At 36.6% G+C, this 19,219-nt stretch overlaps 1 protein-coding gene across 1 annotated transcript in view; it reads right to left on the bottom strand.

Moving 5' to 3' along the window:
* LOC128647602 (vomeronasal type-2 receptor 26-like) overlaps positions 1 to 19,219 on the bottom strand; it is a 264,129-nt gene that overhangs the window by 63,764 nt on the left and 181,146 nt on the right. The window contains exon 5 of the mRNA XM_053700358.1: positions 4,478 to 4,699. Coding sequence (XP_053556333.1) covers positions 4,478 to 4,699 — 222 coding nt within the window. The remainder of the gene's footprint in view (positions 1 to 4,477; positions 4,700 to 19,219) is intronic.

The following is a 19,219-nucleotide window of genomic DNA, read 5'->3' as shown; positions in this document are numbered from 1 at the left end:
AAAGCTAAGTCTAACCCTAACCCTAACACCCCCCTAACTTAAATATAATTTAAATCTAACAAAATAAATTAACTATTATTAAATAAATTATTCCTATTTAAAGCTAAATACTTACCTGTAAAATAAATCCTAATATAGCTACAATATAAATTATAATTATATTGTAGCTATTTTAGGATTAATATTTATTTTACAGGCAACTTTGTAATTATTTTAACCAGGTACAATAGCTATTAAATAGTTAATAACTATTTAATAGTTACCTAGTTAAAATAATTACAAAATTACCTGTAAAATAAATCCTAACCTAAGTTACAATTAAACCTAACACTACACTATCAATAAATTAATTAAATAAAATACCTACAATTATCTACAATTAAACCTAACACTACACTATCAATAAATAAATTAAATAAAATACCTACAATTACATACAATTAAACCTAACACTACACTATCAATAAATTAATTAAATACAATACCTACAAATAAATACAATGAAATAAACTAACTAAAGTACAAAAAATAAAAAAGAACTAAGTTACAAAAAATTAAAAATATTTACAAACATTAGAAAAATATTACAACAATTTTAAACTAATTACACCTACTCTAAGCCCCCTAATAAAATAACAAAGACCCCCAAAATAAAAAAATGCCCTACCCTATTCTAAAATTAAAATAGAAAAGCTCTTTTACCTTACCAGCCCTGAAAAGGGCCCTTTGCGGGGCATGCCCCAAAGAATTCAGCTCTTTTGCCTGTAAAAAAAAACATACAATACCCCCCCAACATTACAACCCACCACCCACATACCCCTAATCTAACCCAAACCCCCCTTAAATAAACCTAACACTAAGCCCCTGAATATCTCCCTACCTTGTCTTCACCACACCGGGTCCCGATCTGTCCAGAAGAGCCTCCGAAATCTTCATCCAAGCCCAAGCGGGGGCTGAAGAGTGACGTCCATCCTCCGGCTAAAGTCTGGATCCAAGCGGCAAATGAAGAAGTCCATCTTTGGGAAGAAATCTTCATCCTATCCAGGCAGAAGAGGACATCCGGACCGGCAAACATCTTCATCCAAGCCGCATCTTCTATGTTGTTCCATCGGATGACGAGCGGCTGATCTTGAAGACCTCCAGCGTGGATCCATCCTCTTCGTTCGACGTCCAACTGAAGAATGAAGGTTCCTTTAAGGGACGTCATCCAAGATGGTGTCCCTCGAATTCCGATTGGCTGATAGGATTCTATCAGCCAATCGGAATTAAGGTAGGAAAATTCTGATTGGCTGATGGAATCAGCCAATCAGATTCAAGTTCAATCCGATTGGCTGATTGGATCAGCCAATCAGATTGAGCTTGCATTCTATTGGCTGATCGGAACAGCCAATAGAATGCAAGCTCAATCTGATTGGCTGATTGGATCAGCCAATTGGATTGAACTTGAATCTGATTGGCTGATTCCATCAGCCAATCAGAATTTTCCTACCTTAATTCCGATTGGCTGATAGAATCCTATCAGCCAATCGGAATTCGAGGGACGTCATCTTGGATTTAATTGTAACTTAGGTTAGGATTTATTTTACAGGTAATTTTGTAATTATTTAACTTAGGTTTAATTGTAACTAAGGTTAGGATTTATTTTACAGGTAATTTTGTAATTATTTTAACTAGGTAGCTATTAAATAGTAAATAACTATTTAATAGCTATTGTACCTGGTTAAAATAAATACAAAGTTGCCTGTAAAATAAATATTAATCCTAAAATAGCTACAATATAATTATAATTTATATTGTAGCTATATTAGGGTTTATTTTACAGGTAAGTATTTAGCTTTAAATAGGAATAATTTATTTAATAAGAGTTAATTTATTTTGTTAGATTTAAATTATATTTAAGTTAGGGGGGTGTTAGGGTTAGGGTTAGACTTAGCTTTAGGGGTTAATACATTTATTATAGTAGCGGTGTGGTCCGGTCGGCAGATTAGGGGTTAATAATTGTAGGTAGGTGGAGGCGACGTTGGGGGCAGCAGATTAGGGGTTAATAAATATAATATAGGGGTCAGCTGTGTTAGGGGCAGCAGATTAGGGGTACATAGGTATAATGTAGGTTGCGGCGGTGTACGGAGCGGCAGATTAGGGGTTAAAAAAAATATGCAGGTGTCAGCGATAGCGGGGGCGGCAGAATAGGGGTTAATAAATATAATATAGGGGTCGGCTGTGTTAGGGGCAGCAGATTAGGGGTACATAGGTATAATGTAGGTTGCGGCGGTGTACGGAGCGGCAGATTAGGGGTTAAAAAAAATATGCAGGTGTCAGCGATAGCGGGGGCGGCAGAATAGGGGTTAATAAATATAATATAGGGGTTGGCGGTATTAGGGGCAGCAGATTAGGGGTAGATAGGGATAACGTAGGTTGCGGCGGTGTACGGAGCGCCAGATTAGGGGTTAAAAAATTTTAATAGAGTGGCGGCGGTGTGGGGGGGGCTCGGTTTAGGGGTATATAGGTAGTTTATGGGTGTTAGTGTACTTTAGAGCACAGTAGTTAAGAGCTTTATAAACCGGCGTTAGCCCAGAAAGCTCTTAACTACTGATTTTTTTCTGCGGCTGGAGTTTTGTTGTTAGATTTCTAACGCTCACTTCAGCCACGACTCTAAATACCGGCGTTAGAAAGATCCCATTGAAAAAATAGGATACGCAAATGGCGTAGGGGGATCTGCGGTATGGAAAAGTTGCGGCTGCAAAGTGAGCGTTAGACCCTTTCCTGACTGACTCTAAATACCAGCGGTAGCCCAAAACCAGCGTTAGGAGCCTCTAACGCTGGTTTTGACGGCTACCGTCAAACTCTAAATCTAGCCGTAAGATAGCTAGAATGTAACTATTAGTTATATTGTAGCTAGCTTAGGGTTTATTTTATAGGTAAGTATTTAGTTTTAAATAGGAATTAGTTAGGTATTATTAATTGTAATTTTTATTTAGATTTATTTTAATTATGTTCAAGTTATTGGGTGTTAGGGTTAGACTTAGGGTTAGGGGTTAATAACTTTAGTATAGTGGCGCCAATGTTGGGGGCGGAAGATTAGGGGTTAAAAAGTGTAGGTAGGTAGCTATGACATTGGGGCGGCAGATTAGGGGTTAATAAATGTAGGTAGGTGGCGGTGATGTTAGGGGTGGCAGATTAGGGGTTAATAAGTGTACTGTAGGTGGCGGCGATGTCAGGGGCGGCAGATTAGGGGTTAATAAGTGTAATGTAGGTGTCGGCGATGTCAGGGGCGGCAGATTAGGGGTTAATAAGTGTAGGTAGGTGTCGGCGATGTCAGGGGCGGCAGATAAGGGGTGTTTAGACTAGGCGTTTATGTTAGGGTTTAGGTGTAAACATAAATTTTGTTAGGAATCAATGGGGCTGCATTACGGAGTTTTATGCTCCTTTATTGCAGGTGTTAGGCTTTTTTTTTAGCCGGCTCTCACCACTGATGTATAAGGGGAAATCGTGCACGAGCACGTAAAACCAGCTCAAAGCAGAGCTGGTATTTGAGTGTGGTATGGAGCTCATTGGAGCTTAACGCTGCAATATTGCCTGCTAACACCGGGTTTATGAAAAACTGTAATAGCAGCGCTATAGAGAGGCGAGCAGTGGAAATAACTTGCAAGTTAGTACCGAGCCGCACATAACGCAAAGCTTGTAATCTGGCCGAAAGACAGCAAGAGAACTAAAAAAATGATAATAGGAGTAAATAAGAAAGTTGCTGCTCTATCTGAATCAAAAAATAATTTTGTTGGGGTTCAGTGTCCCTTAAAATATTTTAACAGGGATATGGTTTAGTAAATAGTCTAAGGGGTATATTAGGAAAGTATCTTAGTCATCTCTTATCCTCTTCATGCCCAGGGCAAGTGGTTAACATCGGAAGCAATTTGAGAACATCCCCCTCCTTGAGGTGCTCAAGCTGTAACCTAAAATAAGTTATATCCCTTAGCTAGATACAAAGCTCTCACGGTGAAATGTGTTTTTAAGAGAAAGCTGTGATGGACCTTGTAGCGCTGTAATATTAGCTTTAGGACATTGGGCAATAATGTTTTCCAGGCTCCAGCACTCCACAGAACAATATCTGACATATATATTAAACATATACATCAGCAACTAGGACTCATGTTTTGCACCCAAGAGGTAATCAAATCCATCTGCAGGGTAAATGTAATACAGATTTGTCCAACAGTTCTTGTAGAAGGAGCTTTTATCTATAAGAGTTACGGAGATGTGTCTTTAATAACCATTAACTCCAAAAATAATCAATTGACTTACATTTTCAGCATCCTTCATTCTGAGTGTGCCCACAAAATTCCAAAGAAATGTGCTCAAACAAAAAACGTTACATACACCTTAAACACAGGGTTTCACATCTGACAGTCAGGAGAATGTATTATTGTTACCTGCTGCACAGGGCAGTGAGATATTAGAAGACCTTATTGCACAGAATTACCTTATTGTGTTCCCTCCACATAATTGTACTTGATGTGACTCTGAGTTGTTTATCTTCAGGAGCAAATGCATCAAACAAGCCAATCTCATTATGCCAGGATATTTCATTTAAAGCCACCCAGTTAAAAAGGTGGTACATTGGATTTATCTCCCCACGATTATTAACAAATACATCCATCTTCAACGAGTTCTGGAAATGAACTTTCTTCAGATAGTTGTGTAGCTGGAACAATAGGTTTATGAAATGAATTATATAATATTTATAAGCAGCTAAACATGATTCAGATGATTAGAATGTGCTACTTGGGAGATCCTATGATTAGTTAAACAAGGATATAATATTTATAGGCAGCTAAATATGATTCAGATTATTAGAATGTGCTACTTGGGAGATTCTATGATTAGTTAAACAAGGATATAATATTTATAAGTAGCTATACATGATTCAGATTATTAGAATGCGCAAACTGGGAGATCCTATGATTAGTTAAGCAAGTAAAGCAAGGATATAATATTTATAAGCAGCTATACATGATTCAGATTATTAGAATGCGCTACCTGGGAGATCCTATGATTAGTTAAACAAGGATATAATATTTATATGCAGCTAAACATGATTCAGATTTTTAGAATGCGCTACTTGGGAGTTCCTATGATTAGTTAAACAAGGATATAATATTTATAAGCAGCTAAACATAATTCAGGTTATTAGAATGTGCTACATGGGAGATCCTTTGAAAAGTTAAGCAAGTAAAGCAAGGATAAAATATTCATAAGCAGCTAAAAATGATTCAGATTATTAGAATGCGCTACATGGGAGAACCTATGAATAGTTAAGAAGGTAAAACAAGGATATACTATTTATAAGCAGCTAAACATGATTCAGATTATTAGAATGCGCTACCTGGGAGATCCTATGATTAGTTAAACAAGGATATAATATTTATAAGCAGCTAAACATGATTCAGATTATTAGAATGAGCTACTTGGGAAATCCTATGAATAGTTAAGCAGGTAAAACAAGGATATAATATTTATAAGCAGCTAAACATGATTCAGATTATTAGAATGTGCTACATGGGAGATCCTATGAATAGTTAAGCAGGTAAAGCAAGGATATAATATTCATAAGCAGCTAAACATGATTCAGATTATTAGAATGCGCTACCTGGGAGATCCTATGAATAGTTAAGCAAGTAAAGCAAGAATATAATATATATAAGCAGCTAAACATGATTCAGATTATTAGAATGTGCTACATGGGAGATCCTATGATTAGTTAAACAAGGATATAATATTTATAAGCAGCTAAACATGATTCAAATTATTAGAATGAGCTACTTGGGAAATCCTATGAATAGTTAAGCAGGTAAAACAAGGATATAATATTTATAAGCAGCTAAACATGATTCAGATTATTAGAATGCACTATTTGGGAGATCCTATGAATAGTTAAGCAGGTAAAGCAGGGATATATTATTAATAAGCAGCTAAACATGATTCAGATTATTAGAATGTGCTACCTGGGAGATCCTATGAATAGTTAAGCAAGTAAAGCAAGGATATAACATTCATAAGCAGTTAAACATGATTCAGATTATTAGAATGTGCTACTTGGGAGATCCTATGATTTGTTAAAAAAGGATATAATATTTATAAGCAGCTAAACATGATTCAGATTATTAGCATGTGCTACATGGGAGATCCTATGAATAGTTAAGCAGGTAAAGCAAGGATATCGTCTTTATAAGCAGCTAAACATGATTCAGATTATTAGAATGCGCTACTTGGGAGATTCTATGAATAGTTAAGCAAGTAAAGCAAGGATATAATATTCATAAGCAGCTAAACATGATTCAGGTTATTAGAATGTGCTACATGAGAGATCCTATGAATAGTTAAGCAGATAAAGCAAGGATATAATATTTATAAGCAGCTAAACATGATTCAGATTATTAGAATGTGCAGTGCTACCTCAGAGATCCTATGAATAGTTAAGCAGGTAAAACAAGGATATAATATTTATAAGCAGCTAAACATGATTCAGATTATTAGAATGAGCTACTTGGGACATCCTATGAATAGTTAAGCAGGTAAAGAAAGGATATAATATTTATAAGCAGCTAAACATGATTCAGATTATTAGAATGCGCTACCTGGGAGATCCTATGAATAGTTAAGCAGGTAAAACAAGGATATAATATTTATAAGAAGCTAAACATGATTCAGATTATTAGAATGCGCAACTTGGGAGATCCTATGAATAGTTAAGTAGGTAAAACAAGGATATAATATTTATAAGTAGCTAAACATGATTCAGCTTATTAGAATGTGCTACTTGGGAGATCCTATGAATAGTTAAGCAGGTAAAACAAGGATATAATATTTATAAGTAGCTAAATATGATTCAGATTATTAGAATGTGCTACTTGGGAGATCCTATGAATAGTTAAGCAGATAAAGCAAGGATATCATCTTTATAAGCAGCTAAACATGATTCAGATGATTAGAATGTGCTACTTTGGAGATCCTATGATTAGTTAAACAAGTAAAGCAAGGATATAATATTTATAAGCAGCTAAACATGATTCAGATTATTAGAATGCACAACCTGGGAGATCCTATGAATAGTTAAGAAGATAAAGCAAGGATATAATATTCATAAGCAGCTAAACATGATTCGGATTATTAGAATGCGCTACCTGGGAGATCCTATGAATAGTTAAGCAGATAAAGCAAGAATATCATCTTTATAAGCAGCTAAACATGATTCAGATGATTAGAAAGCGTTACTTTGGAGATCCTATGATTAGTTAAACAGGTAAAGCAAGGATATAATATTTATAAGCAGCTAAACACGATTCAGATTATTAGAACAAGCTACTCAGGAAATCCTATGAATAGTTAAGCAGGTAAAACAAAGATATAATATTTATAAGCAGCTAAACATGATTCAGATTTTTAGAATGTGCTACTCGGGAGATCCTATGAATAGTTAAGCAGGTAAAGCAGGGATATAATATTTATAAACAGCTAAACATGATTCATATTTTTAGAATGAGCTACTCGGGAGATCCTATGAATAGTTAAGCAGGTAAAACAAGGATATAATTTTTATAAGCAGCTAAACATGATTCAGATTAATATAATGTGCTACTTTGGAGATCCTATGATTAGTTAATTAGGTAAAACAAGGATATATTATTTATAAGCAGCTAAACATGATTCAGATTAATAGAAAGCGCTACTTGGGAGATCCTATGATTAGTTAAGCAGGTAAAACAAGGATATAATATTTATAAGCAGCTAAACATGATTCAGATTAATAGAATGCGCTACTTGGGAGATCCTATGATTAGTTAAGCAGGTAAAACAAGGATATAATATTTATAAGCAGCTAAACATGATTCAGATTAATAGAATGTGCTACTTTGGAGATCCTATGAATAGTTAAGCAGGTAAAGTAAAGATACTGAAGATTTAATTTATAACAAATTTACATAAATCTTTGCTTTCTATTTATTAAATATTGAGGGCTACATTACAAATAGAGCGCAAACATTTGCACCTGAGCGATAAGGGGTTTTATCGTGGGGTTTTTAGCTCATTGGGGTGTTCGTGAGTTAAAAGTAAATACGCTCATGTGAGCGCAATCACAATTTACGCTGGAATGATTACCGCGGATTCATAGCCCTGGTTAATTGTTTTGCTTAAAGGGCCATAATACCCAAATGTTTAAACACTTGAAAGTGATGCAGCATAGCTGTAAAAAGCTGACTAGAAAATATCTCCTGAACATCTCTATGTAAAAAATAAAGATATTTTACCTCAAAAGTTCCTCAGTAGCCACCTCCCATTGTAAAGGATTTCTAAGCAGCATTTTAGTGTGTCTGTCCTGGGACAGCTGAAAGGATGAGCCTCGTGAACGCTCATATTATTTCACCAATCAGGTAAAGGAAGCTTACTATGAAATCTCATGAGAGTTAAGTCAAATCTTATGAGATCACAGTAAGAGTTCATGACCTCAGCACTGCTGATGCTGATTGGCTGCTGTTCATTTCTTCATTTTTTTTTATTTTTACCTGCAGCTGGGAGCAGCTGAGTATAAGTTTTTACACAGAACTTACACTGCTGAGCTGAGGAAATTTTGAGGTAAAATATCTTTCTTTTTTTACATAGAGATGCTCAGGTGATATTTTCCTGTCAGTTTTTTACAGTTATACTGCATCAGTTTCAAGTGATTTAGCATATGAGTATTATGTCCCTTTAACATAAAAATGACAAAACACATCAAAAATACATTACTAAGTAGATTTACACTCAAAAATTATTTAAAAATAATATTGCACAGAAAAGTTATAAAGGCTCAAAGATATAAGATTTCAGGTGTTAGAAAAAAAGTCAGACAAAAGGCTTTAACATATAGATACATACATATAGGTGTCTAAAGATGTATATATATGTATGTGTGGGTAGATATGTATTTACAGACATACATACACATATAAACACATACATACATATGTATACCTAAATAATATACTTATATATACTTATACTTATATATATATATATATATATATATATATATATATATATATATATATATATACAGGGAGTGCAGAATTATTAGGCAAATGAGTATTTTGACCACATCATCCTCTTTATGCATGTTGTCTTACTCAAAGCTGTATAGGCTCGAAAGCCTACTACCAATTAAGCATATTAGGTGATGTGCATCTCTGTAATGAGAAGGGGTGTGTTTTAATGACATCAACACCCTATATCAGGTGTGCATAATTATTAGGCAACTTCCTTTCCTTTGGCAAAATGGGTCAAAAGAAGGACTTGACAGGCTCAGAAAAGTCAAAAATAGTGAGATATCTTGCAGAGGGATGCAGCACTCTTAAAATTGCAAAGCTTCTGAAGCGTGATCATCGAACAATCAAGCGTTTCATTCAAAATAGTCAACAGGGTCGCAAGAAGCGTGTGGAAAAACCAAGGCGCAAAATAACTGCCCATGAACTGAGAAAAGTCAAGCGTGCAGCTGCTAAGATGCCACTTGCCACCAGTTTGGCCATATTTCAGAGCTGCAACATCACTGGAGTGCCCAAAAGCACAAGGTGTGCAATACTCAGAGACATGGCCAAGGTAAGAAAGGCTGAAAGGCGACCACCACTGAACAAGACACACAAGCTGAAACGTCAAGACTGGGCCAAGAAATATCTCAAGACTGATTTTTCTAAGGTTTTATGGACTGATGAAATGAGAGTGAGTCTTGATGGGCCAGATGGATGGGCCCGTGGCTGGATTGATAAAGGGCAGAGAGCTCCAGTCCGACTCAGACGCCAGCAAGGTGGAGGTGGAGTACTGGTTTGGGCTGGTATAATCAAAGATGAGCTTGTGGGGCCTTTTCGGGTTGAGGATGGAGTCAAGCTCAACTCCCAGTCCTACTGCCAGTTTCTGGAAGACACCTTCTTCAAGCAGTGGTACAGGAAGAAGTCTGCATCCTTCAAGAAAAACATGATTTTCATGCAGGACAATGCTCCATCACACGCGTCCAAGTACTCCACAGCGTGGCTGGCAAGAAAGGGTATAAAAGAAGAAAATCTAATGACATGGCCTCCTTGTTCACCTGATCTGAACCCCATTGAGAACCTGTGGTCCATCATCAAATGTGAGATTTACAAGGAGGGAAAACAGTACACCTCTCTGAACAGTGTCTGGGAGGCTGTGGTTACTGCTGCACGCAATGTTGATGGTGAACAGATCAAAACACTGACAGAATCCATGGATGGCAGGCTTTTGAGTGTCCTTGCAAAGAAAGGTGGCTATATTGGTCACTGATTTGTTTTTGTTTTGTTTTTGAATGTCAGAAATGTATATTTGTGAATGTTGAGATGTTATATTGGTTTCACTGGTAAAAATAAATAATTGAAATGGGTATATATTTGTTTTTTGTTAAGTTGCCTAATAATTATGCACAGTAATAGTCACCTGCACACACAGATATCCCCCTAAAATAGCTAAAACTAAAAAAAAACTAAAAACTTCCAAAAATATTCAGCTTTGATATTAATGAGTTTTTTGGGTTCATTGAGAACATGGTTGTTGTTCAATAATAAAATTAATCCTCAAAAATACAACTTGCCTAATAATTCTGCACTCCCTGTATATATATATATATATATATATATATATATATATATATATATATATATATATATATATAAAGATATACTGCTAGATTACGAGTCTTGCATTAGCCTTAAAAAGCAGCGTTGAGAGGTCCCAACGCTGCTTTTTAACGCCCGCTGGTATTACGAGTCAGGCAGGTACAGGTGTACCGCTCACTTTTCTTCCGCGACTCGAGCTTACCACAAATCCCCTTACGTAAATTGCGTATCCTATCTTTTTAATGGGATTTTCCTAACACCGGTATTACGAGTCTTGGAAGAAGTGAGCGGTAGACCCTCTCCTGTCAAGACTCCTACCGCATTTAAAAGTCAGTAACATAAAACTCTTAACTAAAGTGCTAAAAAGTACACTAACACCCATAAACTACCTATTAACCCCTAAACCGAGCCCCCCCCCCCACATTGCAAACACTTAAATAAAGATTTTAACCCCTATTCTGCCGACCGTACATCGCCGCCACTGTAATAAATATATTAACCCCTAAACCGCCGCATTTCTGCCTCGCAAAGCAATAGTTACATTTTAAACAAAAAGCAGGGTGCAACAGCACTACACTTGTTATACTGGAGATGCCTATATTATTGAAAGGTGTTAACCTTCAATGGGCTGGAGTGCTGATGCATAGACAGACTAGTGTAGGTTTGGCAAAAAGATGCATCTAAATAGCACTTCACCCTCCCTCTTGTATCATAATCAGTATAACATCATTATCTAGAGATGTGATAAGGTGATATGTTTAAAATTTAACATTTATTTATCTTTATTAAAATCGCTGAACACAAACAGCATAAAATTTAAAAATACATTGAAATACAGAGTATCCAGTTTATAAAGCACAGGTGGTTTATCTAACAGGATTAAATTGTTTTACAAAGTTGTTCTGATTAGTACAGAATATTGTGGAGTTACAGTGGGGTATATGTGTAGATAATGTCATATACATATATCTATAAATGTCAGTGATTAGAGTTTGTTGTAAAGGACAATAGATTGTATTAAGACAGAATTATCTTATTGCCCTAGTATTGGGCTTAAGTTAGTATAGGTATTGATATATCCAAACTTACTATAAGTGATGGAAATAAACCATAAGATGGATTTGCCTGCTAGACAAATAAAGGGTTAATCATATCTTCAGATTAACCTTATGTCTATTGATGTTAATTACACGAGGTTTATCATATTAATGAGTATATGCATGTATACATTTACATGTATAATATTTATGTGGTTATACCAGATGTGTTAACATTGCTATAGTATGTAATAATACTGAAATAGTACAAAGTTCAGTTTTTACTTTTGTGCCTTCTTGTGACTTGAAGGGTTAATCATGTTATCTAGTTGTACAAAAAGTTTGTTTTTGTACTCCAATTTAGCTTCTTTTGCTCAGATTATATACCTTTTTGTGATTTAAAGGTTTAATCACGTTATCTAGTTGTGCAAAAAGTTTATTTTATACTCTCATTTTACTTCTTTTGCTCACATTTTATACCTTCTTGTGACTTGGAGGGTTAATCACATTATCTAGTTGTGCAAAAAACTTTTTTATTTTGTATCAACAAATAGTTGTTTTAAACTTGAGTACAGTTCTTTATATTTAAAAATCATTGAGGTTATGAAAAGACTTATAAAAATCGTATCTGAAGTTAACACTGTTTTTTGTATCGATTTCGAATTAATCAGATTAGCTGTGTACAACAGAGTTTCACCAGCTGTTAGTCAAGGGGTTAATTATCTGTGTCCGTTGATCTATATTGGAATCAACTATTTACTATATAATAATCCCCTTAACTGATGATATATATATTTTAAGGTTTTTACATGTGGGTTTTATATAACGTACTGAAACACCTAACTTCTCTTAACTTCTCACAGCTTGCACTGTTCACGGCTATTTGTATACACTATAAGTAGACCAATTAACGTGTATTTAAATCAAATGCTCAAAGCGACACAAGTTTTTACATAAGATTATAATCATAGATAATATCCTGGATTTGTCTGTATTAATAAGAGATCGGTTTACATTAAATAACTGTTAATGGTCTAGATTCAAATGCCGAGTTTTAAAAATACATGAGGGTTGAAAGGAGTTCAACACCCTCCCCTGACATGTTTCGCCGTCTAAGTGCGGCTTTTTCGAAAGGTGATGTGCGCCCGCGTCCATGGGTGCTTATCACCTATGTCCCGCCTCCAAACTTAATCCAAGGCCAACCAGAGCCATCTTCTTATTAGAGGGCAAGGCAATGTTACGTCTGGAATATAACTTGTGAGAGGATTCGCTCTTGAGTATTATTGACGGATTTTGACGATTTATACAGATTTAAAGTGTATTTGCAATCCGAATATAATTTGTAAAGGAAAAGTATCTATAATATTGAGACATGATGTTTATCTTTCACATCTGCAGATGCTATGATAAAGAATTTTTGAAATAAAATTGACATCAAGTGAAACAAAGTATCAAGAACCAGTTTAAAATAACAGCTGATTCGAGAACATAAGGAGTATCCTTACATACATTGTATGAATTCTAAACCATTTATATTAATTTATGTTCAAGTTATATTATTATTTAGAATATATACAATTATACATTATACAAATTCTAACCAATGTGTATTAAAGGGACAGTCTAGTCCAAAATAAACTTTCATAATTCAGATAGGGCAGTTAATTTTAAACAACTTTACAATTTATTGTTATCAACAATTTTGCTTTGTTCTCTTGGTATTCTTAGATAAAAGTTAAATCTAGGAGGTTCATATGCTAATTTCTTAGACCTTGAAGACGGCCTCTTATCTGAATGCATGTTGACAGTTTTTCACCACTAGAGGGTGTTAGTTCATGTGTCTCATATAGATAACACAATGCTCACGCATGTGGAGTTACTTAGGAGCCAGCACCGATTGGCTAAAATGGATGTCTGTCAAAAGAAGTGAAATAAGGGGGCAGTTTGTAGAGGCTTAGATACAAGATAATCACATAGATAAAAAGTGTATTAATATAACTGTGTTGGTTATACAAAACTGGGAAATAGTAAATAAAGGGATTATCAATCTTTTTAAACAATAACAATTGTGGTGTAGACTGTCCCTTTAATTTGTATTCGAGTTGTTTCATCCTAATGTACCATGAATTAAGAATGGGGTAGTGATCAGAAAATGTATTTCATCATTTATGTGAAACTATGAATTAAAAAATATAATAATAATTACATAACTTTAAAAATAAATCAGAATCAGTGTTGATTATGTATAAATTTAGATTGTGATTGTGTTAACTGTGCCCTTGTTTTAGTGGGTGATTCTAAAAAAAAATAAAAAAAAAAATGTAAATGTGAGTATATTTGTGAATGAAGTGCATTGTGATGCAGAATAAATGAGTGTCCATGTTGTTATATTCTATAATTATAACACACATGACATGAAGTAAGTGGCATATATTCAAGTGAGTACTGTAAGTTATTTTAACGCTGCTCTTCTATTACAATAAGGGCCTCCATTACATACGCAGTATTGCCCGCAAAATCCTCCGCCGCCATATTTTACGCAATTTTGGTATTACATATATACGGCGTAGCATACAAGTTACTCGCGTATATTTCACCCTTCGGACGTATTTTTTTTACCCATAGACTAACATAGAACAGACGTGCAATTTGGTATCCAATATACAGCGTAAGGACTTACGCGCGCTGAATTCTGAAAATCTACTCCATTCTTATCTCACCACATATTGCAGGCGCAGCAACCCTTGCACTGACTAGAAAAGCAACGTAACTCCCTGAAGGCCTAACAAACGCATGCGTAATCACATACATACACAAATATCAAACAGTTAAACCTCTTCTAAGCATTTATTATTCCTGCCCCTGCAAGTGTGTCAAACCAATCACAAACAGCACAACCTCTCACCTGCAGCCTTAAAACACCTGGCAATGCAAACCCTCATTAACCACCATCTTTACATACTGCGGATTTCCACTGCATGTAAGTGAAACTACTACATCCCACCCCCTTCCCTTAACCACCCTAATTACTGAAAATGTCTCATTTGTTTAATTCATGTTTAGGTCACTATGATTTCTTAACTATCATTAATAAGACTGAAAATGGATGTTTATACCTTATGGTCACCCCTTCTGTAAATACATTATTATTTATATATACCCATGTGTCAATTTCTATTGGATGTGAGAAACCTTGATTTACATCTTAGAAGTGAATATTACTATATGTACCCTTCATACACAACTATGTGATGTGGTTTATAGAACATGAATATGTCATAAACATGATAATATTACCTTTTTTCGGCCATTTCCACACAGGTCTTATTATATGTTTTAACAATATTAGTGTACTACAACACACAACACATGGATGTGGATGACAATTATATTGTAAATAACAGATAACAAGATATATGGTGAACTATAAGAATATTTATTTATTTTTTTGACTTCTTAGATGAGGGAGCTGAGGTGACTGTAGTGGTTTGCCTTGTTCTCCTGGTTTGAGAAGATTCTGATGTTTCTGCTGGTGTGCTGGCCACAGATGATAGGCTGAAGGCAGTGTCCTGCTGGTGTGTAAAGTGCTCAACCAACACACCCAAGAGTTGATTTTGTTCTCGCCATCTATTGTCCATTTGCATCTGCATATCAGACAGAATTTGCATCATCTGTGACTGGTTTTGAACACTTCCACTTAATGATGCTGCCATGTCCCTCTGCAGCTTTATGCTACGTTTGTGTAACCTCTCTTGGCTCCTGAAGAAACTCTCTTGGCTCCTGTGGAACCTCTCTTGGCCTCTTTGTCTGCTCTCAGAGCTTGTTATGAGCCTCCTCTGGAGTGCAATGTATTCCTCACACAGTGGAGAATACAATGCATCCACAGGCTCTTGAGCAGCAGGGCTTCTAGTTGCTTGAGGAGCAGGTTCATCTGCATCTGCTGGTTCTGGTGGGACAGGTTCAGCTGCATCTGCTGGTTCTGTTGGGACAGGTTCAGCTGCATCTGCTGGTGCTTGAGTACTTTCAGCTATATTTTCATCTGCAGATGGTGGAGCTCTCCCAAGTGATGAGGATGGTGGAGCTCTCCCAAGTGATGAGGATGGTGGAACTCGCCCAAGTGATGAGGATGGTGGAGCTCTCAGGGTTGATTGATAGTCACACTGATGACCAGTGTGTGACCACTCAGCCTGTCCAGTTGGCACTTCTTGTGACATAGTCTGTGGGTAACAGCCATGACTGCCCTGAGATTGTGTTGGGGGGGGGGGGTAAATACATGGACCCTTTGTGGCTGTCTTGGCTCCCCCTCAAAGCCAAAAGAAAAATATTCCTCTGGCCAGGAAACTTGCCAGGGGTCATATGGCAATGGTGGTGGCATCACTCCTGGGTCCTCAACTGAAGCCATCCAACCCTGATCATGCCTGGGAGCATACTGTTCATGTGGTTGCCTGAAGACGGGTGGTGGTGGCTGCATGCCTTTGACTGGTGGTGGTGGTGGTGGCTGCATGCCTGTGACTGGTGGTGGTAGTGGTGGCGGCATGCCTGTTTGTATCCTCATGACAGGAGGTTCTGTGGAGGAGTCAAATGATGAGAGGGATTAGTACTGTCATATATATGTCCATGTGGACATACAATGTACATTGATACATGCTAGGGCCTATACTAATTCTCATGTCAAATTCTATAACATGCATGTGCACATTGTGATTTGTGCTATGAGGGATTTTAATATGAGCAGTATACAGGTATGTGTTTCATACAATAGTTATGTGTACATGTCAATGATGGAACAAATGTGTTCTTTAAGTGACACTATGGTCACACAATTTACTTTAGCTTGATGTAGGCACAGAACCTGCTTTATTGAGCTAAAAGTATTGTGATGGCTATAGTGTCCATTTACTGAAAACTCTACATGTGGCTTGTGGCCTGTGTTACTCTGAGACACGTTAGTATTGCACTATTCCACCTCATATCATGAATTGCATTATGTTAAGTAGCATTAATGTCAAATATAATTGTAGATGTTTTTGTTAGTAGGCCAAATACCATGCTCCTCATTGTGTACATGAAAGTGTGATATTAAAGGATGTTATATATTAAATACATATAATACTGGTGTGTGGGATGTTACTCACCAGCATGATGTGCTGTGGTTGCAGCCCCTGAGTCATGAGCCCCTGGAAGTCCACGGACTGCTGTGATACTCAGGGACCTGCGTATCATCTCCTGCCAGGTGTTATATTCTATGTCCAGGGATGGATCACCACCTGTTCCCCTCTGGTGCATAGCTTCCTGCCCCATCTTTTCTTTCACCTGCCTTTTGCAGTCATTCCACCGCTTTTTAAGGCCCTCAACAGTCCTCCTCTGAGGGGCCACACTGTTGATGGCATCCTCTACCGTCAACCATGCTGTTTTTTGTCTTTTGGCACTGCTTTTGCCCTTCTCCTGCCCAAAGAGGGCACTGTAATTGTCCATGATGGCCTGGACTAGGGCAACATTTTCATCAAATGAGAAGTTGGGACATCTCAGCCTCTCATCCTCCATGGACACCTGGCTTGCTCCCTGTGATGTCCCTGGTGTGGGTTCCTCCCTATCCTCTCCCTCCTCTCCCTTTCTGTCCCCATGTGCACCCTCTGTCCCTCTCCTAGATGTGCCTGGTCTCTGGGGCTCTCGGGCATCTCCCCTCCCATCATCCCTTCTAGCTCTCCCTCTCCCCACTCCACTTACTCCCTGACGGGGACCCCACTGCTCCTCCTGTCCTCTACAATACTCCTCTCCCTGCCACTCCTCTCCCCTCTGCCCTACCTCTCCCTGCCATCCTCACACTAAATCACACTACACACCCTCACAAACTCCCAGTTCAATCACACAGAATCACAACCAAACACTCAGCCTATCACACTGTAAAATTCAAATAAAATGTGTGAGGTGTTAGAAAAAAAAGTGTGGTGTATTTGTATATGTATTTATGCAAAATGTGTGCAATATGTAAAAATATGTGTAAGTGTACAAGCTTAATCAAACAACAATGCGACCTAACTAACTCCTCTGTTTGTGCCTCTCTCTCTACTCTGACTAATCCTCCACTCCACTGTAGTGTGCTGTAGCTCAACGAACCATCCAAACACCCTGAAGAAAATGCCGGCTGCGCATGGGTTTATATATGAATTTTGAATAGCGTAATTACATGTCACATTTTTATATGAACTCGCAGTTCATTTTTACGAGTGTTAGCCTAATTTGCATAAAACTACTCTTTATTGAGACTTTCCATGGACAAAATACTGGCATAAGTTTATTGCGACGACTAAAATGTGTATTTGCGCACATTTCGGAAGATCGCCAGTTTGTCCTACTTACGCCAGATAAGCATCTAATGGCGCAGTATATGTAATACCCCGATGTGAGAGGTGAAATTACGGGCGGCGCGGGTTCCCACGCTTGCGCCGAAACCTGTGCAGTATATTTGATTGCGCCCAAGGTGTGCTATTATAAAGATACTGAGCTTATACTCAAATGAAGAGTGTATGACATATGTCTGAACATACTGAAGGTATATATTATTATGTGATAATAAGGTGAATCAATAAAAAGTGAAAAAAACAAAAAATATACATTAGAAAATGTGGGCACTGTGATAATGTGAACAAACCCATGTGATGTTTGAGTTCCTTATGTAAAAATAAGAAGAAAAACAAGTGAACATAATATCTTAATATTTGTAATCAATTGTATATATATGTATAAAAGATTCTTAATATCATTTTCCTTTCATAATTAACTATATTCAAAAATGAAATTGCTTTTGAATTAAGATTCAAATCCTTGCCAGCATTCTCTGAATTAGTGTTTGTCTAAAAATCAATATTAAAGTTTGAATATAAATATTAATGTTTACTTAAATCAACATTGAATAATTGTTCTGTTCATTTAAACCTTTCGGATGTACACAATCCATTAAATAAATCCATCTTGTTTCTATTTTCAATAGCGTTTTCTCCAGGTCTCCTCCTCTCAAGCCTAATGACATTTTCTGTATGCCATAGCATTGCAATTCTGAGGTCTTGGATTGATGATGTTTTAAAAAATGTGAAGCTAAGGACGTATTTTTTTTTTGTCTTTGGGCACATCTTGGGGAGCATTCCGGATATTCCAAAGATGCTCCATGATTTGTGTATGAAGTTTTCTGGTCATCATTCCTATGTAAGTATACAGACACGTACATTGAAGGGCATAAAAAACTCCTGTAGTATTGCAGCTTATATACGTTTTAATTGGATGTTTTTTGCCAAATCTATCAATGATAATTTTTTTCTTTTAATCATGTGGCTACATGTGGAGCAACTGCCACAAGGAAATGAGCCTGTTTCAGTGGTTTTAAGTTTGTTCATTTTCTTCACATAGTGGCTAGGGCTAAGCATTTCCTTAAGATTTCTAGATCTCTTATAGCCTATTTTGGCCTTTACCCCAATATGGTTCTTCAGTTTTTTTTGGATTATGTCCACAATTTGGTTTGACTGATCATTGTAT

The sequence above is a fragment of the Bombina bombina genome, chromosome 2, assembly GCF_027579735.1.
Source record: "Bombina bombina isolate aBomBom1 chromosome 2, aBomBom1.pri, whole genome shotgun sequence".
In the NCBI taxonomy this organism is placed as follows: domain Eukaryota; kingdom Metazoa; phylum Chordata; class Amphibia; order Anura; family Bombinatoridae; genus Bombina; species Bombina bombina.
Note: the sequence above shows the minus strand (reverse complement) of the source record. Positions and strands in the feature narration are given on the sequence as shown.